Below are 24978 nucleotides of genomic sequence, written 5' to 3' on the forward strand. Positions count from 1 at the left end.
CTGTGCGTTGGACACAGTTATAAGCCCTTAACCCAAACAATTTACCATTATTCTCCTTTTAGACACAAGGAAATCAAGGCACAGAGAGGTTAAGTAACCTGCTTAAGGTCGCACAGCTAGGAAGTGATAGAAGCTGAATACAAACTCGAGCTCCCCTCCCTTAACCACTATTTTCCTACAGCTCAGAGCCCAGGTTTCTTGACTCCGGGGTCATTCTAAAGAGCAAGGAGAAGTTTTCCTAGAAGGAGCTTTTCAATATCAGTTTTGTTTTTTTTTTTTTTAATTATTATTCCTGAAGTCTTTTAGTCCACCATGCAGGCGTGTAGCCATCTGGCCATGAACTGCCTTCGCTTCTGTCCCTGATTCCAACACATCTGACAGCCAGTGTCAAAGCTAAAGAAAGACCAGACAATGAGCTGGACTATTCATCCATTCAGATAAGATCCCCAGGCCAGTAAGTGTTCTCTGACTGACCAGCGATGACCGCCATTCATCAGCTGGATGAATGGGATCTTTCCCAGCATCTCATTTCTTCCCAAGGTTCTCACACCTTGAGTGCCGGGAACGGGGTGAGCCCCGGTCTGTTGCTCAGCCAGGAGAGGGCCAGCAACGTGCAGCGCCCTGGAGACAGCGGCCACGGATGGTCCTACTACTTTCCTTCCTCCCGTGAGTCTGTTTATGCCAAGGTCGCGTTCCCAAGGCTCTTCCTCAAGGATTTTCCGTCTCTCAGAAGACATGCGCAGAGACTCCTGTGAAGAGAGCTGCTTTCCCGGGAGCTGGGGGAGGAAGGGGTTGGAAGAGCACAGCGGGGAGTTGAAGAAGGCTGCAGAGACCATACTTGATCGACCTTAAAGAATAAGTGGGATTTAACCAAGTGAAGCAACGGGAGATGACATTCTAGGAAGAGGAAATAGCCCTAGGAGACACAGGAGCATGAGCATAGAATTTTCTGAGAACAAAACGTACTCTGGTGTGATGGAAAGTGGTACGGCAAACTGACAGGACTCAAGACTGGCCCCGTGGCCTGGGGTCACCTGTGTGGACACGTGAGCCATACCCCGCAGTTTGGAATTTAGGCCGGAGGCAAAAGGAAAGAGGAGAGGGCCGTAAACAGAGCTAGAAAATAACTATGGTACCGGGTGGAGGATGAAATGGAAACCAAGCACCAGTTAAGACAATATATCCAGATTAAAATAATAATAATAATACTTATTATTAAAGGACTCTATACCAGGACTGTGGTTAGGCTTTTCAAATAGCATAAACCCCTGAGCTGAGAATCGCTGTTACTGATGGGAGAGCATTCTGTTTATCAAGTATGTTGGGACAAAATAGATTGAAAGCTGCTGTAGGAGCCGTAGCTCATCTCCCCCGCGGTCCAGAAGGATATGTCTGGATGAGACAAGAGATGGAAGCAGGGGATGAGCTAGAAGCTGTTACGAAAGGACACATTTGAGACATTTGGTAGTTGACTGAATGGGAAGAAGGAGGAACTAGGTTGGGAAAAGAACAAAGTTCAGCTGTGTCATGAGCCATTGCTCTGAGCTCCAGGGCAGGGCTGTTGTGTCGGAAGCAGGGACATGGAGGCACATGAGGGCCCCTGCCTGGTGCCCTGCTCCATGGTGACCACAGGAGGGCCCCTGGACTGGATGATCCCAGTCACTCAGAGAGGTTCTCAGACCACCATGGAGGCTGAATGGACATACTAGCCCTCACCTACTGTCTCTGCAGACAAAGAAAAAGTTGTAGATTGAAGAGTCCACTTCTCGTTTTGTAAATTAATGTCATGCTGGAGTCTGAGCAACAGTGCCAAGAACCTCGAGCTCTGTTGCCCATCACAGGGTCCTCTGTGCCCGTCACGGGTGCCACCCTCTTAATGTGATTTCTTTCCTTTAGGGCCAACTCTGTGACATGGAATCCACATAAGATGATGGGTGTCCCTTTGCAGTGCTCTGCTCTCCTGGTTAGAGAAGAGGTATGTCTTTCCTGACTCGTGGCCCGGTCCATAGGTGGGGTTGTATAGAGTAAATGTGTGTAGTGACAAAACCAGCATGATCTTACAGGCTGGAACAGTGAGCCGCATCCACAAAAAGGGGAGATTGTTAATTAGGATAATTGTAAGGACCTGCTTTTCTGTCCAAATATAGGATGGTTGTATTTTGACAAGACGAGACAGGCGTGTTCCATGAATGGCTAAATTGTTGTACTTGTGAAAAAGGCGTAGGACATTAGGTTGTACTCTGCAGGGTCAACAGAGAAATACCATTCAAAAAATAGTAATGGGATAGAAGAGGTGGAGCTTCAGGACGAGGCAGGTGGCAGTTCCCTGCTGCCCTTTGGTTAAACCACACCTGGAGTGGTTTGCTTAGGTCAAATCGTATAGGGAACCCCGTCAAGCTAGAGCTCGAACAGTGAGGAACATTAGTTCACATGGAGGAGAGGTGGTTGAAGGAACTAAAGATGTTTCGTCTAAAAAAATTTAATGTAAAGGGCCGACAGGAAGGCAGCCTTTGCAGCATAAATGACTCAAGTGGGAGAGATTCGTTTTTGCTTGGCGCTCCAGGGAGCTGGGTTAGTAACACTGGATGGTACAGCTTTGATGGTAAAATCCGAATTACCATGATTTGAGGTCTGACTTGGGATCAGTAAAAGGAATGCTTTTCTGAAAATTAAGCTGCCCAACCGGTAATGAATTACTTATGTAGGAATAAATTCATCATCAGGGGAGGTGACTGAATGGACATTGGGCAAACACTTATTAGTAAGAGAACAGAGAGATAGAAGGGGAAGGAATAGGAACTTCCCTGGAGGTCCAGTGGTTAAGACTCGGTGCTTCCACTGCAGGGTGCACGGGTTTGATCCCTGTTTGGGGAACTAAGATCCCGCATGCCTTGTGATGTAGCCAAAAAAAAAAAAGGGGGAGGGGAAGGAATGCTATAAGATGGTATTAAGTACTCTGTGTTAAGAGAGTTCTCGGTTTTCAAAAAGCGTGGGATATATTAGCTTAAAGAGTTAAAAACAAGTTTCATTACTTTAGGGCATATCAGAGCCTTCAGTTGCTGATATATATTATAAATATCTAAAACGAAGGTATTTATGATAGTTTCCCAAGTTTACTTGACCAGGAGAATTTCTTTGATGGCAACTGTTTCACAACCAGCAGCTATTCACGTATTTTAAATAGTTTAGGATATAATGGCTCAGAATCAGGACACTGTCTCACCTTTATGTGACTTTTACTTATCCTTTTGTACAATGAGGCTGGCGCTGTCCCACCTTCTAGAGGTCATGTGCTTTGCGTTGCTTTTCCTATCCCAGTAGAAGCTGGTCTGGTCTGTCCATGATTCCGCACTCCCTGAGCGGTCTCCCTTAGGACTGATGGCACCTAAGCACGAGCTCGCATGGCTGGGGGAAAATGGTGCTAAGTTTCTGTGACCGTGAAACAAAATACATGCACCAATTGCAATTTTCAGTCCGTTGGTCTTCGAGTCCAATTCAATGTCATTCTACTGCTCTATTACAATTACATTGTATTGAATTTCTACTAGTCTCAAGAAAAAATTACTTAATGAATTTCACTGAATAAGAAGGCCAGACTACAAGACTGAGCCCAGTTCTGTTGTCTACCATCTGGACACTCGGTCTGGTCTTTCAGGACCTAGATCAAATTTTAGTTGCCTTCTGTTTTAGTTTGGAGAACTTTTAAAAAGGGCTCTCACTTCTAACTTCAACGAAGTGATCACAGTTGAGTCTTTTCTTCTCTTGTCGTGAGTCACGAAAGAAAAAAGTAAATGCCAAAGTTTCTGTAACATCACAATCACACTGTGGATAAGCAAAGCGTCAAAGGCTTCCTGTGGTTCGAGACAAATTGCAGTGTGGTGAGGAGACTAATGATGCTGTTTTAGTCAGAGAACATGATTCATTCACTGGTCTTTGGAATAGTTCAATCACTTTGCCACCCATTTTCCATAGTAAGCTCGTGGTGCAAGGGCAAATTAATGGTAATTGACAATGAAACTTTCTACTGTAACTACCATTAGCAAATGAGTATGAAAACACAGTGCTCGGGCTTCCCTGGTGGCGCAGTGGTTGAGGGTCCGCCTGCCGATGCAGGGGACACGGGTTCGTGCCCTGGTCTGGGAAGATCCCACATGCCGCGGAGCGGCTGGGCCCGTGAGCCATGGCTGCTGAGCCTGTGCGTCCGGAGCCTGTGCTCCGCAACAGGAGAGGCCACAACAGTGAGAGGCCCGCGTACCACACACACACAAAAAACAAAAACCCACAGTGCTCAAGCTTTAACCACTCTTGAGAGAGGAGTGTGACATCTGAAAGATTCCCTGTTGAAGACCCCAGAGTAGCAATGCCTTTATTTTTTTAGATTTTAGCTTATAAAAACGATAGCAATGAACTGTCTTAAAAACTATGATATCCATAAGGAACTTAAACCCTTATAGCTAAATGATAAAGTACTTGAACTAAATATGAACGAAACAATAGAAGAATCACACCAATAATATTTTACAAAACCAAAGAGTTTCCAAAATAGTTTGCTTACAACAAAACCAGAACATCAGGATATTCTCCCAATGAACATTATACTCTGATTGATTTTTTAAAAAATAAATGCCTTCTCACTGAAATTCGCCTGACCTGGATTTACATCCCAACTGTTCCATTTCTAGGTGTAATTTACAGAGCAGCTTACATAAAGTTTTTGAGATTCAGTCTCATCTGTAAGATGGGAATTATTAATAACCAGCTGCAATAAAGGGTATTGTAAATCTTAAGTCAAATAATCAACAAATTTTAAAAAAGATAAATGCCTTCTCTTAAAAAGGAGAGTAAAAGTACATATATGCCCTGTAGTTAACCTCTGGTGACAGCTGACCCTTAGCCATTTATCCTATAGACTTGACCTATCACAACAGCCCATCCTGTCGAGATATTGGCCTCATTTTTTTTTCTCATTTGATTCTTTCTCCAGGATATTCAGTGCCTCTTTTATTTTTTTTTAATTAATAATTTCCATCACAATGTAAATCTAATAGAATACCTAATAAAGTCAGCAGAGTTTCCTAAGTTTTCTCCTCTCTTCTAGGGATTGATGCAGAGTTGCAACCAGATGCAGGCCTCCTACCTCTTTCAGCAAGATAAACACTACGACCTGTCCTACGACACTGGAGATAAGGCCTTACAGTGTGGACGTCACGTTGATGTTTTTAAACTCTGGCTAATGTGGAGAGCAAAGGTGAGCACGCTGGGATCGGCTGAATGTCGACTAAAAACAGACACTATATCTGGTGACCCTTATGATGACATGTTAAAAATTGATTTGCAAATTGAAAATTATTTCCCCAAGATTAAGTTTCTTGAATCCTAGCTCTAGTTATCTACACGGACAAGAATATAAGAAAACCCATTGAGTGTTTTCTTTCTTTTAAACCTAATTGCTTCTGATGCTCACTCATCTAGAACACCAATACCTGTTGCTTTGTACGGCAGAACCTCTGGATCCCTAAGAAGTGCTTCATTGTTGTTCTTGTCCCAGCTCTTGTTTTTTACCCAGTGATTGATCCATTGGGCAGGTTAAATGCAGTCTTTTTGTTTGGAGAATAAAAAGGAAAAAGAAAAAACCCAGCACGATAGTTTATTTTTGACATTTCACAGGGTAACCTCTAGTTATAAAGCTTTTTTCAAAAACTCTGGAACTACCTAGTGACCTCTTTTGGTTCAGTTTCTCTGTTTACCTCAGAATTTAACGGTAGATGATCACCCCTCTTTCAGAAATGGAACTCTGTAACTAATGGTGTGCGCCACTGGCTGGACCTAATTATAGCTTTCAAAGAGCATATGTGTGCAGTTAAATGTAAGCAGGCTGGAAGGGTCAAAGATTCTATTTTTCATTTTGGCCAGATTCCTAACTTACATGTCACAAATCAGTGACCTTCCACCTGGTTTCATTAATCTCCCACTGGAGGCAACAGCCAGAGCCAGCGGGGACACTGGAAAAACCCAACTGCTAGAAAAATCCAACTGCTAACATAGTACGTGAGAGAAACCTGACAAAGGGAGAGATGAGAGGGAAGCTGGCATGCCCCGAGGTCCTGTGTGTTTGGGAAATGGTCCACAAATTTGGCTCTCAGCTTTCTAAGTAGCCTACACAAAGAGGTAACAGGTTCAACACCATAGGAACAAGCAAATAACTTGGTCTGCTGCATGAGACCACCGAATGGGTCCTTCCTCAGGTCTGTGTAAAGAGGTATGGCCCACGTCCACAGCACCCAGTCCATATGCCGGTGTTTATAAAAGTGTTCAAAGCAAACTGAATCGACTCAAACAGTTCAGAGAGGCGGGTGGCTAACAAGAAAAAGAGGGGGCTTGGGAGTGAAACAATGCAGTCAGCAACTATCTCATGGAATCTTCTTTAAACCCATCCTGGAAAAGGGCAGTTTAACTAGAAAGACTGTCTTAAAAACTATGATATGGACACATGCCTTTTGCTCAATGCACAAATAACTCTTAGATGGTTTCCGAGGATGGCTAGACTACATGGTCCTCAAACAAGCCTCCATGATGGTATTTGCCCCGGCTGAGTTTTCTCTAAGTATTGCTAAGGATCAGACAGCTACCTGGAGTGAGGCCCAAGGTGAGTGATGAGTGAGGTCAAATCCCTTGAGCTGGGCAGGGGACCCCTTCCCTTTCCTCTTTTGAAAGTTGAGAGCCTGACAAGGATAGGTATCTGGTCCCCACCGCCCAAGGCAAGACTCATGCGGTAGGCAATAACACTTTCATTTGGCAAAAATAAATCAATCGAGAACGTAGATTATTGGTGTACTCTCAGGCTGGTTTTTTTTTTTTTTTTTTTGCGGTACGCGGGCCTCTCACTGCTGTGGCCTCTGCCATCGTGGAGCACAGGCTCCGGACGCGCAGGCTCCGGACGCGCAGGCTCAGCAGCCATGGCTCACAGGCCCAGCCGCTCCGCGGCATGTGGGATCTTCCCGGACCGGGGCACGAACCCGTGTCCCCTGCATCGGCAGGCGGACTCCCAACCACTGCGCCACCAGGGAAGCCCTCTCAGGCTGTTTTAAAACGAGCAGGTTTTTCATTTCATTGATTTGTGGGAATTGTAAAAGGACAAAGGTAGACATCCGCTAGTACGTTGAAGCGAGCTTGGTCTCTAAACATTGTCCAGTATCACTCTTTTTGTCTCTTGTTCCCCTGGTGTTTTTATTAAAATGATGATCATTAGCTATATTTATACAAAAATGTTTCTGACACTGTTCATCGGTTCCTGCTGCTGCTTTTCCATCGGAAACCTCCCTGCCAGTGTGGTGCAGCCGGCTGGTTCTCAGAGAAATCACTCGGAGGACGTCAGGTGTGAATTAAACAGCAGGACCAAATGAAGCTTGAAATAAAGGCAAAGGATCCAGTTTCTAAAGGGCTGAAATACAGGCACCAGAAGAGGGGGTAACAAGAGAGAGAGAGAAAGAGAAAAATCACAGTGGCTACGTAACTTATGGACACATTTTTTTTTTTGCATCGAAAAATAGTTTAATATTATACATTATCATCTTCCAGAATTTAAAATATTTTAAAGTAATTATTTCATGTACATCATGTTTGTGTAAAGGAATAATTCATTTTCTAACATTCATATATAAGGTGTGAACAAAAATGAAGACACACTGATAACTTGGTAATTAATGAAAGTCAACACATTATTTATGCTTAAAATGCAGAAATAGATGACAGTGAAGAATTACAAGTGAGAATTTGAGTTACTTAGAAGACGTGGACACATATTTTTTTAATTCCTTACGCAAACCCTTAAGTGTCTAGACAGCTAAACGGGAAAAACGTTCATTGTCTTTCAACTTAAAGCTGCCTTTTTAAAAAATGAAGTGATAATAATTATTAAAATAATAAGCTCAGCCCTACAGTCCACATCAAGGGTGAGGATAATTACAATCCAACACCCCTAACCCTGTAGTAACGCCAGACAGGGCAGGAGAAGTACCTACTCCTAAGGAGAGCCGTAAGAGAGTTGGCCATGTCATTCTATTTTGCATCTGCCAAAGCAGTACAGTAAGTCCTCTACATACGAACCTTCAAGGTGCAAACTTTCAAAGATGCGAACGTGCCTTCACATGTCCAGTCACGTAAGTTAGTTCACGTGTCTGGTGTACCTTGTCACGTGCATGCATCCTCTACAAGTGGTTGTGCTTTTGTGTACTTTACTGTACAGTACTATTTTCTGTGTTTGTTTCTTATGTATTATTTGTTAAAAGTATTATAAACCTTTTACAGTACAGTACTATATAGCCGATTGAGTTAGTTGGGTACCTAGGCTAACCTTGTTGGACTTATGGACAGATTGGACTTATGAATGCACTCTCGGAACAGAACGTGTTCGTTTCTAGGGGACTTGCTGTAATGAGGAGGAATGCGGCATTAATCAGCAAACCCTCTGTTATCAGCTACACCTGGAGGATACAATGTTCCAGTGAATCTGCATTTTCTCCTTAGTAAGATAAACCACATGAAAAATATTGACCTAAGTATAAATTACAGTTCTTTCACCGGTTGATAGAAAACGGAGCTAAATGCACTGAAGAGGGCCGTCATGTTAAATCCAAGACAACTTGACTGGAGCAGATTAATGCAAAAAAGAAAATATTGAGCCTCCTGATGTGGGATGCTAGGAGGTGTTCTGGATGGTGGTATGATCTGTAAGCCTTGCACTGGCAAAGACACTGTGTCTGCCCTCAACTCTGTTCTTATTGGGTAGACCATTTATTTTGTCTGAATTTTATTAGAGAATCCTAGGACTTTAACCTCAGTGGTTAAAACTCACGGGTAGACATTAAAAAAAACCCCAAAAATCTTAAAAGGAGTCCCCTTTTTTAGGCCTGCAGTGATGGCTTAATACGTAACTATTGAGTTTTTACCGTAAATCTTCGTGTTTGTATATGATTATGCAAATTGTCAGATTTCCTTATAGTTTTCTATGATTGGCCTCTGTAATTAAAATGTAGATAACAGAGGGGTTGGCAAATGGCTGAGGGAAAAAAAATAACAGGAGAAAACTATTAAGGGGAATGCCTGGCACTCTTTGCTGAGTGACTGAACGTTCCCTTTCTCTCTAAGATATTAATTTATTTTAATAAGCAGATACTGAGCATCTGTTACTGTGCCTGGCGCTGAATGGGCCCGGGGGCTTCAGTTCTCCAGGCAGGAAAGAGAAGCGCTCCAATGACCATCACAAAGGACAGAACACAACTGGTTATAAAGGAAACACAGACACACCTTGAAGAGTTAAAGAAGGGAGAGTTCAGTCCTAGTTTGGAAGCCAAGAACGATTTATCAAGAGGTGATCTTCGAGATGGGTCGTGAACAGGATGGTAGAATAACTAGGATTTTGACCAGCAGAGCTGGGAAAAGGACATCCCAGGAGGAAGGTCAGGCAGGGGCTAAAGGGCGTATTTTGAGCTAGTAGGGAGTCTCAGTTGACTGAAGGAAAATGAGGGTGCTGCCATCCAGATGAGAAGTGAGAGGGCCTGAGTGGGTGCCTCTAAACCCATCCTGGGTGTGTGGGGGTGAGGGATAAGATAAGACATCTTTCTCCCAAAGCTCCTTCAGTGTAGCCTGATGCTGGGATCCAGCCTTCCACCCACAAGTGCTCCTCTGAAGCTTCAGCTTCCGTCACAGCGACTCAGGTCACGGCGATGTGATGCCTGATAAGGTTTTATATGTGTCTTTGTCATTTTCATAAGAAGAGCTGTGTGGTATATAATGATTCAACAAGCATTTGATAAACGAATGAATTTTGGAGAATCTCCTAAAAACCTGCAAAACCTTGAAAATAAAATATAGGTCTTTTTCCCATAAATACCCCATTTGAAAGGAGGAGCCCCAGGCTTCAAAGGGCACATCGGAGCTCCTGCGTCGCTCCCCCTGTACCTCTTTAGCCTTCGTCTGAGGGGGCAGTCAGAGTACGCCTGAGCGTCCAGAGTGAAGTCCCAGACTAGCAAAGGCTGGAGGGCTCCCCTCCCGTCCATGGTAACCCCACTCCCTTTGCAATATGATCACACTCATTTTCAGAGCGTTCATTTCACCTTGCTACGTCTCTGTGTGGGAAATCAGACAGGCACCGTCATTCCCATGTGACCAGAGAGGTTAGCCAAGGCCATATGGTTGGACAAGGTCAGAGTCATACTGGTCCTGGACATAAACTGGATCAGGTCCATGCGAGATGAAATCCAACTCTAGGCTGGTCCAAAGGATCCAGTTTGGAGAACAATAAACTCCCCTCCCTCTTACCTAAGGTCCATCCCAAGTGGACCCAAACTGCCAGGTCGGCCCAAACCAATCCTAAATCCTTGGCACGCACAGACTCATGGAGCGCAGGGGTGCTGGCCTGAATGGTCAGGCATCAGCTGGGTCCTTGGAGTCAACAGGAACCAGTCAGCAAGGGTGGCGGTCTCCAAAGAAATGAATTTCTGAACGCATCAGACCTCTTTAATGCAGCTTGTTCTTAAACACGTTTCAGAGGTTACAAGTCACTGGCTCTGCCAGACCCCCCTTTGGCTGGGACGATGGGACTGTGTTACCAGGAAAGTGGGCCCATCTCATCTGTATTACAATTGCTTCCTCTAGACGCCAGCTTGGATTAGTCACTGGTAGGCCTGTTCTAAGTTCCTGGGATGAGCATTAGCTGTTTCTCTAAGCTTCCCCCGAGCACTCCACAAATACCAAAGGAGTTAGGCGTAAAGCCGTGTTGAAAAGTAATCCCCTAGTGTGTCCTGTTGTCAGTTAAATAGTTCCAGTCCAAGGCTGTTGTGTTGTTTTTCCCAAGTCCAGATCCTGGGCTTCCAAGAGCTGGAAACTAAAAGACCTCTGTGATAATGTTCACCCATTACAGACAGATGAGCCATTTATCCCCAAAGGAGAAATCTAACAAGCTTTGCAGAATGACGGGCTAACAAAGGTCTGTGTGCCCCTCAAGAGACTGTCATCCGTTCGTCCAACAGATACTCATTGAGCACCTACCCTATTCGTTCTATAATGGGGGGTACACTGGTGAACAGAAGTGGGGTCTGGAAATGACAAATTTACCTGATGGGCAGGGACTAAGCAGGCATCCTGGCGGTGGGATGTGTCTCTGATGACGCTTCTTATCCACAAGAAAAGGATAGCCAGCCCTCCGGTCATTAATGACTTCCATGATGACTCCTCTGAGCGGCAGAGGCAAATTTTCCCCTGGAGTAATCAAAATAATTGCCTGGGGAATGGAGGCCCGGAAAGAAAGGGATTGTGCCACGGAGAGCGGTGATGGCGAAAGGGAACAAAAGCACCTGACGGGGAGAGCATTAGAGGAGAGATGATTGCCAGGAAAGCCTCTAGTAACACAGTCTTATGTCAGGAAAGTGCTGGCGCAGAGCTGAGACCGAAGGGGCAGAAAGGCCACCAGAGTCCAGAGAGATTCGTCCCCGCATCTCACCTGAGAGCTCGCCCACCTTTCTCAGCCTGCTAAGCCTTCTTCTTCTTCTCTCACTTAGGGGACCACTGGGTTTGAAGCACATATTGATAAGTGTTTGGAGCTGGCGGAGTATTTATACAATATCATCAAAAACCGAGAAGGTTATGAAATGGTGTTTGATGGAAAGGTATGTATTCTGATTTCTACAATCCTCCAAAGTTTAGCCCATTCCAATTCTTATCACTAGTATTTTTTGATGTTAAGAATGTACTGTCCACGTAAGTGGGACCATTACAAAGGAGAAGCAGGGGTGAGAGGGTAAAAATCAAACTCACAAAAAATAACTCTGTATAATGGTGTGAAAATCAGGCACTCCAAAGGTGATTACAAATGTGAAAAGCAGGACTGTATCCGGAAGGTGCAGAATAGATTTGAAATGTCCTTGGAATTTTCAAACTTGCCAGTTTGGGCTGAGCGTGAATCTTACTTTCCTTTTCGTAGCCTCAGCACACAAACGTCTGCTTCTGGTATGTACCTCCGAGTTTGCGTGTTCTAGACAACAATGAAGAGAGAATGAGCCGCCTCTCTAAGGTAAGGACGCGAGCTCCTCTGATCTGTACCTCGGTGTATGTAATGCACCTTTCACGTGCATGTCATCCTTATGACAGATGTGCATGTCATCCTTATGACAGATGTGCATGTCATCCTTATGACAGATGTGCATGTCATCCTTATGACAGATGTGCACGTCTTTAGGAGAAATCACCCTCAGCCTTAGTCAATTCAGTAATTCAGAATTAGAAATGAAAACATTAGAACACATAAAATATTAAGGTTAACTTTTGTTCGCTTGTGTCAATAGTTTTTCAGAGTTTCAGAAAAGTTTCTTACTAAGTGCGAAACCCTTAAAACACAATGTCCAGGGACCAGTAAAATCTACACACACACACACGCACACACAATCCCAGAGGGAAAAGCGCTAAGGTGAAATAAATCATCTGCACTGTCCAATATGGTAGAATAGCTACATGTAGTTATTTAAATCTAAATCAATTAAAATTAAATTCAACTCAAAATTCACTTCTCAGTCACATTAGACACATTTTAACTTGTGACTCGAGACTAATATATCAGATTGTGCAGACAGAAAACATCTGTGTGGTTACATAAAGCTCTCTTGGTCAGTACTGACATAGACCCAAAATGGGAGGAAATGTGGAGTCTTCTGGGCCACAAGAGAAGTTAAATTCTGGACCTAACAAGGCAATGGAATTACTCTTTGTGGCCTCTTGCCCGCTACAGGGCTCAGCATACAATAGGCACTGAGAAATGTCTGTTGAACTAACGTGCCATTTACATATTCCAGAATAGGGAAGGGAAACACACTTAGGAAACCTACTAGTGGATCACAGACGTCTTCCCAGTGCACACTTTGGCTTGAAGACAGATATATAGGTAACAAATGGTTATCACTAAAACGAGCCCAGCCACAGCTTCATGAGGGAGGGAAAGACGAGAATCTGGTTGGTGCATTTTCTGCTCCAGTCAGGACTGTGAGTGTGCAGATGGCCCACTGCCACTGAGGCGAAGTGGACACAGAAGGCCAGGGGCACCATGGGGACAGGACCACCATGGGGACGGGACCACATACAAACGCATTAGACCAAGGCAGGAGGCAAGGAGATGTCCTGCAGGTGTTCATCAGACAAGAGTCCCAGGCGGCATACAGTAAGTCCCCTACACACGAACCTTCAAGTTGTGAACTTTCAAAGATGTGAACGTGCATTCCATCGTCAGGTGTGAGTGAAATTGCAGCTTGCCCTCCGTCTCCTGTTGCTAACGATCCTTCAGCTCTACCGTCTCCCACCTCCTCTCCCTCCTCCAGTCAGTAACTCTTCTTGCCTGTTCACTCAGTGCCAGCCCCTGTATGCCAGCTGCCGTACGGTACTACTATACTTTTCAAGGTACTGTACTGTAAGATTAAACATGTTTTCTTTATTTTTTGTGTTTGTTTTTTATGTATTATTTGTATGAAAATTGTTATAAACCTATTACAGTACAGTACTATATAGCTGATTGTGTTAGTTGGGTACCTAGGCTAACCTTGCTGGACTTACGAACAAATTGGACTTACAAATGTGGTCTCGGAATGGCACTCGTTCGTATGTAGGGGACTTACTGTGTTGGTCACCTCTTGTATTTCTGGTTCTTTTTCTTCTTCATCATCTTCTTGAATTTTAATTTTTATTATATTTGATCATTATCTGCATCTCTTCTATCAGATTTTATAGTCCTATACTGACTGATGGCCTTTCAGAAGGTCAACAGTGGATTTAAAAGTACATTGGTAAGGAGAGACAAGATAGGGGTAGGGAAGTAAAGAAGTACTAACTACTATGTATAAAATAATAAGCTACAAGGATATATTGTACAGCACAGGGAATAGAGCCGATATTTTATAATAACTATAAATGGAGTATAACCTTTAAAAATTGTGAATCACTGAAACATATATTATAAATCAACTATACCTCAATAAAAAATACTAATAAACAATAATAAAAGTTTATAGAAAGTATTACAAAAAGTACATTGGTAGGGCTTCCCTGGTGGCGCAGTGGATGAGAGTCCGCCTGCCGATGCAGGGGACACGGGTTCGTGCCCCGGTCCGGGAAGATCCCACATGCCGCGGAGCGGCTGGGCCCGTGAGCCATGGCCGCTGAGCCTGCGCGTCCGGAGCCTGTGCTCTGCAGCGGGAGAGGCCACAACAGTGGGAGGCCCACGTACGGCAAAAAAAAAAAAAAAGTACATTGGTAAAGAAGTAGATTGGCCTCATATATAAAGTGACTTTTTTAAAGCCTATGTTATTAAATGTAATGGGAAATTGGTGAGATTTTAATGTTTTCAAATATCTTATTTATGGTTATTCTGCTTTTTGATTTTTCAAAATTTCTCTCAGCCTTCCATGATGTAAAAACAAAAAGGTTTTGTAACACATAGTGAGAAATACATTTCTGTGGTATCTTTGTGAGATTATTTCATGATGCTTTAATCTGAGCCCTCTTTGGAGGAAACAAATGTGGATTTAAATTATGGAAGAGTTCCCTGGTTATTATTTTCTAAAGGATTGAAAAAGCTAATGGCACAAAGGATACAATGGTACCCTCAAACTCTTAAGGCATCCCCCAAAGAGCTCTTGTTGATTGAGCCTTCAGTGAATTCTTCAACATGCAGCCCCTTTTTTCCTGACTTCCTTTATTCAGCAAAACCAAGAATGTGACCCCCAAAAAAGAGTCTAGAAAAAAATTAAAATGCTATATACTCGTCAGAAAAGTCAGATTCTTATTTTCCTTCTTAACTTGTAGTTAGTGATCATGCAGTGAAGTAGATGTTCCGTGTTCCTGCTAATTTGAGTTCGGCAGCATTTTCTGGAAGCAACCAAAAGCCATATGTATTTAGATGGCTGTGATTTCTGCCAACCCAGCTAGCTTTAGGAACGGGGGGGGGGGCGGGGGGGCGGTTCAATCTTACTTTCTGCCAAAACCTGTTTGGGATGATGGCTGTTACCGTCAGTCTTTGGACTTCTGATCTGCATTTATTTCAAAAATTGGTGTTGAATGTTCTTAATAATTAATCCCATTCCTGTGTATTCTTACTTGGATTGCCTATGAAAACGAAATCAGAATTTAATTCACTGAGTAAAGCATTATCACTGTTTTATCAGTGCTAAAGAGCAAGCACGATTTATTGCACAAATAAAACTAAGGAACAGTTATGTGATCTTTTTCCTTAAATTCCTGCAGACACATGGATTTGGAATTCTTTTTCTAATCTGGGATTTCTCTTCCCAGGAACACACTGACTTGCCACGCCTCACAGCACAAAGTGATACATTTCATGTCCTTAGGCTAAATTATTCTAGTAGATCCATTTTCAGAACTTAATCCCAGTCTTGAAATATTTAAATTATTTTTTATATATATTCCCCGGCATGAGCCTGACGCCCTGCATACATCGTTAATCCTTTGGGTGAAAGAGGATCAACCCAACAGGAACATTCCTCCTCACATTACCTCCTTGTGGAATAAGGAAGGAGCAGAAGGGGATGTAAGAATGTGTTCATCTAGAATCAGAAAATCTCATTGTTGGAATCATCATCCACATTCATTTTTAAGTGAGGAAATTAGGTTCAGGATGTGAAGTGAAGGTGAAATGAACATGAAGGTCAAGTCTGGCTTTGGCTTTGGCTTTCATAACTAACAAATAATTGGTCCTGATGGGGAACCATGTTGATTTTTCACACTGAGTACTTTGAGGATTAAAACCTCATTGCAAACCAATGATTATCTAAGTGTTGATATTCAAAAGTCACATGTTTATAACACCATTCTATTTGAATCTATCCTTCATTTAAAATGAATACAACTGTGATAGAAGGCATAGTTCCCATATTGAACTGAGTTGCTGACTATGAATATCTAACATAAGTCTAAAGCTTCCCTCACATCTACATTCCTGGTTAGGTATTTGCAGCAACGAACCTAAAAGATCAATGTTATATTTACAAACTCCAGTGGTGAAATATGTGGACAGATGCTGCATACAGCTGGACATAATTTAAAATGTATGCCTCATCCTAGGAGCTCTTCCTCTTATGCCACTTTTTATAGTCAATAAGGACTCAGGGAGCCCTCCATGTGCACACAGTGCTGTCCTGATAAAAGAAGTGAAGGACACTGTCCCTGCCTTCCAGGAGCTTACAGTTGAAGTACAAAGATGAAGTGTATTTTCTTATAACTGAGGGGATGATAGGAAATTAGAATATAGACAGAATCTATGGATAAGGATCTTGTACTTACAACTTAGAGAAAGTATGCTAATGGACTGCAGAAGTCAGGAAAGTCTTCCTAGTGGGTGTAGGACTGTGGTGGAGCCTTGGAATCTGCATAGGATACAAACTGGAAGTGAAAAGGAGTTCTAAGCAAATAGAACAAGTGTGACATGGTGAGACTGAGGACCAGTGTGAAGGGGTAAAAATATGTGTGGTACATCCAAGGGCTATTGAATAAGTAGGTCTTGTCAGAGCTGCAGATTCATTTGGGTGGGCACTGGATGAGTCCTCAGAGCTGGTGACAAAAGGCATTTGTGCTGAACTGGAGTTTGAACTTAAATTCATATACAATAGAGGACCAAGGGCTGTAACCATCCATCTGGCATAAATGTGGTAAAATTGTGTCTGTGATCTGATTCTGTAATGTTAAATCCTTGTGGGTGCAGCTTTTTGCCTCAGCTGATTCTTCATGATTATTAGGTAATATATTTCAAAACATTTTATAAACTGAGTTAATGCAAAAGGAGAATAAAAAGAAACTAGGAAGCTTTAGGGTCTCAAGAAGGAAAATAGCGTTAGGATCTCAAAAGTCTGCTTATTTTCACACATCACTTGATAGTGAGCCTTACATCTTGGTAAGATGAACCATGTGAAGTCTGTGAACCATGTATTACTTCCAATGAGGGGGGAAAAAACCCATCCCCCAAATGTTGTATTGCCAAATTCTTTAGCCTTGGAACCAACATCAGATTCTTCTTGGTCTCCCAAAACACTAAGTAGAAAGTCAAGATGTCAAGCTCCTAAGAAACAAAAAAACAAAAAAAACTAGGGCTTCCCTGGTGGCGCAGTGGTTGAGAGTCCGCCTGCCGATTCAGGGGACACGAGTTCATGCCCCGGTCTGGGAAGATCCCACATGCCGTGGAGCCGCTGGGCCCGTGAGCCATGGCCGCTGAGCCTGTGCGTCCAGAGCCTGTGCTCCGCAACGGGAGAGGCCACAACAGTGAGAGGCCCACGTACCACAAAAAAAAAAAAAAAGATGTCAAGCTCCTGATGATAGCCTACCACTGATTATTCCTTTTAGCACCTTCGAGATCTTGAAGGTGTTACACTGCTCCAGCCGTCTGATCCCAAGAAAAGTGAGAGGCAGTTCCTTCAAGGGATGACAAATATGGTTCTGATTGTTCAGTTAAAAACTAAAAATGCTACTTGGTATTGGGTTCTTTCATGAAAGGAAGAGTCCCCGGGAGAAACAGTCACCGTCGTGGTCTGGTCTCTTCCGCAGGTGGCTCCAGTGATTAAAGCCAGAATGATGGAGTATGGGACCACAATGGTGAGCTACCAGCCCTTGGGAGACAAGGTCAATTTCTTCCGCGTGGTCATCTCAAACCCCGCAGCAACTCACCAAGACATTGACTTCCTGATTGAAGAAATAGAACGCCTTGGACAAGATTTATAATAACCTAGCTCACTAAGGTGTTTCAATTCTCTAGGTAGACAATTAAGTTGTCACACACTGTGTAAATGTACTTGTAGTTTGTTCCAAAGTAAATCTATTTCTGTATTGTGGTGTCAAAGTAGAGTACAGTTTAAAAATCAAAAACAAACATTGCTCCTTTTAAAAATCCTTTCTTAAGTTTAGAATACCTCTCTAATAATTAGTGAGAAAAGGCTGTGTTCTAATCACTAAGGAAAAGCTTAAAATTGTTACAAATACTTCCCTTACTTTTAATATAGTGTGCAAATCAAACTTTATTTTCACTTCAGAGTAGTAGGGTTGAATAGTGCCAAATTGCCCCTGAATCATAAAAGGTTCTCTGGGGTGCAGTGAAAAGGATAAAGTAAATATAAAATGTATGCTGACAATAAAAAACTCTTGCCTTTTTCATAGTATTAGAAAAAAAAAATTCTAATTTACCTATAGCAACATTTCAAATATATTTAAATACATATAATTTTACAAAAGGAAAATATATATATTAAAAAGAAATCCTATTTTGTAACATATAGATTTTTATTTTATATGGGTTATACAAACTGCAGGGGCAGATATTAAAAACTCAGCCAGATTTTTTTTTCTCTTTCTTTTAACGGAGGCACAATAAAACACTTAGCAAAGTTATTTTGAAACATAGGCCCACAAAATTCTTAAAAGGTATGATGCCTTCTTTCTGTTCATTTTATGACTTATCACATCTCTAAAGTTAGTATTACAAAACAGACACAAAAGGATACTGCAAGTTCTTTAAAATGATTGGTTAGCTCGACAGTAAGACTTACTTCCCATTTAAATTTTCCATCCATTGGACCTTAGTAGACCCGCTCAGTAGGCATGACAGCCATGCTTCATCTTAGACTAAATTAGGGTCATCGTCTCTATTCTGCTTTCCAGTTCAGTCTGTTTAGAACAGAAGGTTGATGCTGGTTCTTGAGATATCTTCCCAAACAGTATTCTTTTATTAAGTCATTTGGATTCATTAGAGAAAATAAAAATAAAATCTAATCAGCCCGAGCAGAGGAATGAAACACACTCCAGATGTGGTGAGCCCAGAAAATTAAACTTGGCCTTAGATCTCTGTGTGAGAATAATGATGTCATCCTGAATGCCACAGTGTCCCTGCCCAGGAAGGAGTCGTTCCCCTCCCGGGTCATTGCTCTTTCCCATTCACTCCCCATTCCGACCCACAAAAGTCTCTCCTGCTAAGCTCCCCGTGACTGGGATTCCCAATAATTAATTTCTACTCCATTAGTGGTTATTTTCCTCTCAGGAAATGAGCTCCTCACCTAGAATTTGGAGACAGCCTCTTAAGACCTTCTTTTATCATCTGTCTCCCATCAAGACCCAAAGTGACCAGACTATGTAGAGATCATATGCTCCTTAGAATTCAAAATAATATTTTAAAAGCATCCTTCTGCCCCTGCAAACCTGATGGAGAGACATGAGCTAACGAGAGCTCCCATAGATATTTATGGTGCACAGACTGTCAGAGTCAAAGAGGTAGTGGACCCATATGTGCAGACTGTGGACGCACATTTAGGAACATTCATCCTTTCTGTACGCCCCAGTCAGAGCAGTGGTCAGGAAGATGGTAGGTGTATGAGGGAGGAAAGAGGACCCCATCCTTCGTCAAAGAGAAAAGGCCTCTAATATGACCATGGGATCCAACCACCTGAAAGCTTCCTGAGCTTGCCCCTACATTCTCTCTCCCAGGTTATATATGAAAACGTTGATATTTGAGATGAACATGGCTTTGGGCCCTCTCTGTCTAGGAAGCAAATGGATTCCCTATGACTATTAGAAGAAAACGCTTTATCTGTGCCCCAGAATTTCATGAAGGAACAAGGCTCCTATTCTAGGCTGGGTCTAATGACCAAGCATGCCTTTCCTTTCTAGAAATTAGCTGTTGAGAATAAGCACACAACTGCTCACCTATTGTGAGCCTCAGGCCACAGACCCCATCTCAGAGGCAGAGACACTAATTATCAAACCCCCCATCCTGCTTGGAGGAGACGGTGAAGCCCAGTGCCCTGATCTGGACAGATCCCTCTCTACTCCGGGATGCTTCTATCTAGGGTTATAGATTCTCTATCAGAAGCGGCTGCTTTTTCACTTGATGGTATGACAGAACTTAAAGGAGGAACATTTGTGCCTGTGTTTGAAGTTCCAGCAAAAGAGTTTTTACCAAGAGCTTGTTTCCCCGACCCCCTGCCCCTTCCAGGTTCATCCCCAAGTTTGCTGGGAGCCTTCCTCAATCCTATGCAGTGAAAAGCTACCAGCCATAACCCAGGGAAGGAGGTAAATAAAAGCCTGATAAGTCCCGGTAGCTTAATAAATATTCTTTAAAGTAAGTTTGTAATCTACTCAAGAGAAAGGGAGGGAGGAAAGAAGGAAGGAAGGACAGAAGGAAGGAAGGAAGGACGGAAGGAAGGGAGATCGTTTTGAACTTTAGGCAAATTCCCAGTGCCAGAGGCCTTTATGTGGGACCATTCTTTACAAATATTAGAAGAGTTTGGCTTTAGCTTTAATCACAATTGACATGGCCATTTTCATTCAGATGGCAACATTGTGTTTATTATTTTTAAATACTTGGAAAAAAAAGTGTGGTATGTCTCCATCGGAGACACATAAATGGTATTGACTTCCTGAACTGTCTCAAGGACGTGAGGAAAGAAAAGGAAATCAGTTGTGTGTGTAACTGTGTTGCCTTTATTATACTGCTAGTACTGTCTCGTCACCTCAGATGGGGTTGTGCACTTTAGATCTGAACTTACAGTGTTGCAAATCAACATGTTTTGCTGTAAAAGCTTGTACAATATATTATTGATGTGTCTTTTCCCGTGTGGTAGCCGTACTGATTTTCTGAGAACCACGTTCGCATCTGTGCCCATAACCCTCTCACCCGCCCTCTCTCTGCTAAACGGTGTGCCCTGCACCTCAGCTCTCACAGGGAATACCCTCGGCTCCGCTCGCTGCTGAGAAATCTCCTTTGAGAACTGTGGGATTTCACAAAACGCAAGGAGGATGCTACTTCAGTGTCTCCGAGAACAGAGGAAACCAGTATGGAGGGTCACAAACAGCCAACGTTGTAGGCTCTGTCCCTGCTAAGATTGGGAGTAGGTGCTACTCCTCAGAATACGGACCAAGAAAGCACGGGTGTAAATATAGCAGCAGGACAAGGAACCCAGGAACCTAACGGCGGGTATCATCTTGCACGTGCCCTCCTGTCTTCAAACGCTAAGTGCAAATGCTGTGTATTGATTAATTACCTGTGCCAAAGTCCTGTCCCCAGTCAGTGTTTCCAAAGGACATTGACATCTCCCCAGCATCACTCCGTTAAGGACAGAAATCAATAAAAACTATAAACACATGGCAACCTGTTCTTCTTACCAAATATAAACTTGTGTATGATCAAAGTGTTTTATGTGTTGTTTCTCTAAATCCAAATAAATGTGTAAACGTGGACGTATCTCAGGCTCTGGATGTGTATTTCCGGCTTTGCAGGCCGTGTGAGGGGCTCATTTCTAGGGAATTGCCTGTATCAAAGGCCCTTCACTTGTCACAGAGCTCAGAGCATCTTTGGGTCTTTGCTGGGAAAAACTCTGTTACTTCCACAGTCGCTTCTGCAGGATATTGCTTGACCACTCTGATTTCTCCTTCAGTCAGACCCAGTCTTTAACAAAAAATGTATGTATTATGGGAAATTTCACGTACACACAGAAGTGGGAAAAATAAGTATAATAACCTCCCACGAAGGCTTCACCCAGCTTCAAAAGTCACTAATTCGGAGCCTGAATCTTGTTTCATCCATCCTTCCCCCCAATCGTGTCCTCCCAACACCAAATAATTTTCATGTGAATCTGTAAAAGATAAAGAATCCTTTTTAACAAGTCCTCAATACAATGATCCCAACTAAAATGATAATAGTAATGCCATAATGATATCAAATATCTCATTGCCTGGATTCTCAGATCTAAAGCAAAACCCATGGACCATGGCCTGTGCCCAGGAAGCCCAGTGAGGCCCCCATGAATTTCAGGACAGCTGGGACCTAACTGTACGCAAGGCCAGTGCTCAATGCAACGCCGTATAACGTACGTGTGGGCTATGCGTGGGCTGTTGTGTATCTTACATTGTGTCGAGTTTATTGCTGGGCCTCTTTGGGTTGTGATTCTGGGAGGTATCACATGTCTGGGGGCTTTCCTCCCGTGCTTTTAGAGGTTAAGAAATGCAGGCAGGTTAAAAGCTATAACGTCATGAGGATTTAACTGGTGGAATGTATCCTGATTTGCCTTATCAGGTCCAGGCTGCCCTATGGGCTTGAGATGCCCTTAAAGGTATTATTCTGGAGTGAAGAGATAGTATTGATACTTCAAGCAGACAAATGGAGGAGAGGGGGAGGGCATAAGAGATGAAGTTTCTGGAAATTTTCAATATTGCTTATAGGGGAACCGGTGGACACCAGCCAAATATAGAGGGAACACCTCGACATTCATGTCTCGGTTTCCATTGTTCCCTCAGGCTGGGAAGAATCTCCCGAAACTCCTCACATCTTCATGGACGTTGTTATAGCAGTAATCTTCACAGATTCTTGTGCGGCTTAAATAAAATGTTAGCAGTTTGTGTGGTGCTTTGTACCCAATAGCGTGCAACAAATCTCGTTATTGTACTAACGCTGGTAATTGTACGTGAATTCTGTAAACCAGCTCTTGCTGTCTCCTTCGGTGCTCAGCGACCTCTGAATTCCCTACTTTCTCTTGGTCAGCAGTATTCGTACGTAACAGGTTGAGGCTGGAAACGTCCTCTCCTGCATTTTCCTCTGCTCGCCCAATGTTGATCATAAGCAGAGTCTGTTTCTCATGCTTCTGTGTCATCACCCTTCCTTCCTGGCCGCCCTCTAGCCACACACATGCCCTGACAAGACTCTCCGATCTCTGGTGCTCTCCTACAGGTAGAAGGCACTCCATCCATACCGTCACCGGCTCTGCGCCTGGTGTGGGACGTGTTCTCCGCCAAGCCCATTTCCTCAGCTGAGAAATGAGGTGGGACCACTTGATCGTCAAAGGAAAGATGTAGGTGGAAGGTGGTTTAAGATGACAGGTTTATAAACCTGGAAGGGTCCTTAGATGCATTCATTAATTCAGCTAACTTTACTGACAGGCTACCATGTGCCACATGTTTTCATATATTAATCCAGCGCCTTTATTTTATGAGTGGCACAGAGAAAGCTCAGAGAAGTATAGCCATTATCTAAAGTCAAACTGAATTCATAGCACAAACAGCACTTATATATACGCCATGTATCTAATATAAGACATATACACACCCACATACACACATATAACCACACAGATCAAAGTGTGTGCACACACACATACACACACACACACATCCATTATAATTTAATGGACTTGGTGGTCCAACAATAAAATTCTAATTTGTTTCAGTTATTGACACAAAACAAAAGCAAACACCAGCTCAGTGTTCAAGTTTAAGGAGGACTGGAGGGGCCGAGTCCCTTCAACACCAATAGTGGTGCTACAGAAAAGCATCTTGTGAATACTTGGTTGGTTAACAAGCAATACCTGCTGAATTCCACCATGAAATGGAGACGCTTGGAAAGAGGAAAGGCCAGGGTGGGGAGGCTGGGAGGCCCTAGGGAGTAACTCTGTGCTCCTGTCACCACCTTTTCAGCTTGCCATTCATTCTGCAACCTGTTCTTCCAGCCCCCAAGGGATTGGTACACTAGCGATGTCCCAGGAAAATGTCAAATAAAAATTGCTCTAAAAGGACAAAATAACTACAAATGGACAATTTTCTGCTATAGAGAGAGCAGAGGATTGCATGTGAAAGCAAAGATGGGATAAAACTTTTGACGTGGGGGGCTGAGAGGGTGGATAGAGATAGACCAAAGGCCAAGGAAGTGAATATATCAGAATCTATCGGGTCACCCCAGATCTGGCCTGCTCCTTCCTGAGGGTGCTATGGCCCTGTCTCACAGCTGGGCTCGCCTAGTCCGCTCTCAGAAGCCCAATCCAAGGGAGCTGCTCCCATTTTCATTAGAAGAAAATACTATCCCTGAAAAGCCCTGACTCGGTTTCACCTTGCCCCCAAAGCCTCCCTCACGGGCCCCCAAGTAAATACACCGCGATTCTAAGGGTTTCATCTGTGTCACCTGCCACTCACTGGCATCCCTGTTGCCTTGAAACTGTTCTCCAGCCATTTCTCATCTTTGAATCTAGTCTTTCTATTTCACTTTGAGGGCAAAGACAGGTCTTCTGATCACAGGCTTAGAGACCTGCAGAGACTCTGAAAGATCGTCCATTCAAAGTTTTGCAAACTCTGGCCCGAGGACCCAGGGAGATGGAAGATGTCTCTAGTTTGGAGCAGAGTAAGAAGTTCACAATGACGAAGGGGTTTCGTACAGCGGAAGCCAGTCTCTCATCTCAGATTATGCCCTTGACGCATTTCATTGTTGCTGTCATTCATTAATGCCCTATCATTTCTAAAATGATAGCAATGATATCTTATTTGGCAAGAGGAAGACTTAGCAACTCTGCTAACTGCATTTTTCCTATAAACCACAAATCTGAGAACCACTAATGCCATGAAATCTTTCCAATTCTCCCCACCCCCAAACTCCATCTCATGACACTTAGCTTTTAATAAATGTTATTTAAATTGACTGGAAGATTTGTAAGCTAGACTGAAAGCTTTGAAAGACTATGGCTAGTGATGTAGTCTACATGTTGTGAGAAGCTACTGATGCCCCAATAATATTTTCATTTTCAAAGCCACACGCATCCCAACGTCTCTTGGCATTAGACTCCTTGTACGTGGTTGCTTGCATTTTATTGCACTTCACCCAGGGAACCCCTTAAAGATATTAGAACCTAAGATCTTTCATGAGATTTCAAATAAACAAGAACCTTCAAAATTAGCCTTTGATAGATGGAGGAGAAGTTGTGACCCTGAAATATCGAAAGCATCTCTTCATTTCACTCTGTTGGCTTCAGAGGAGAGTGAGTTACAGGCTCTTTCACGATCTTGATGTTACCCAGGCTCCAGTGATTAGAATGGCAGTTCTTTTTGTACCTCACATAGTGTTTCCTGGTCCATGATTCAAGCAGATGTACAAATCTGACACCATTTGCCACTGCATGGAAACTGACA

The 24978-nt window shown here is 43.1% G+C and overlaps 1 protein-coding gene across 1 annotated transcript in view; it reads left to right on the top strand.

The window, feature by feature from the left end:
- GAD2 (glutamate decarboxylase 2) overlaps positions 1-17766 on the top strand; it is a 65898-nt gene extending 48132 nt beyond the window's left edge. Inside the window, exons 12-16 of the mRNA XM_060121388.1 lie at positions 1897-1975; positions 5099-5248; positions 11559-11666; positions 11981-12070; positions 17593-17766. Of these exons, the coding sequence (XP_059977371.1) occupies positions 1897-1975; positions 5099-5248; positions 11559-11666; positions 11981-12070; positions 17593-17766 (601 nt within the window). The remainder of the gene's footprint in view (positions 1-1896; positions 1976-5098; positions 5249-11558; positions 11667-11980; positions 12071-17592) is intronic.
- Positions 17767-24978: the final 7212 nt, after the last annotated feature.

Source organism: Lagenorhynchus albirostris, chromosome 1, assembly GCF_949774975.1.
Source record: "Lagenorhynchus albirostris chromosome 1, mLagAlb1.1, whole genome shotgun sequence".
Taxonomy (NCBI): domain Eukaryota; kingdom Metazoa; phylum Chordata; class Mammalia; order Artiodactyla; family Delphinidae; genus Lagenorhynchus; species Lagenorhynchus albirostris.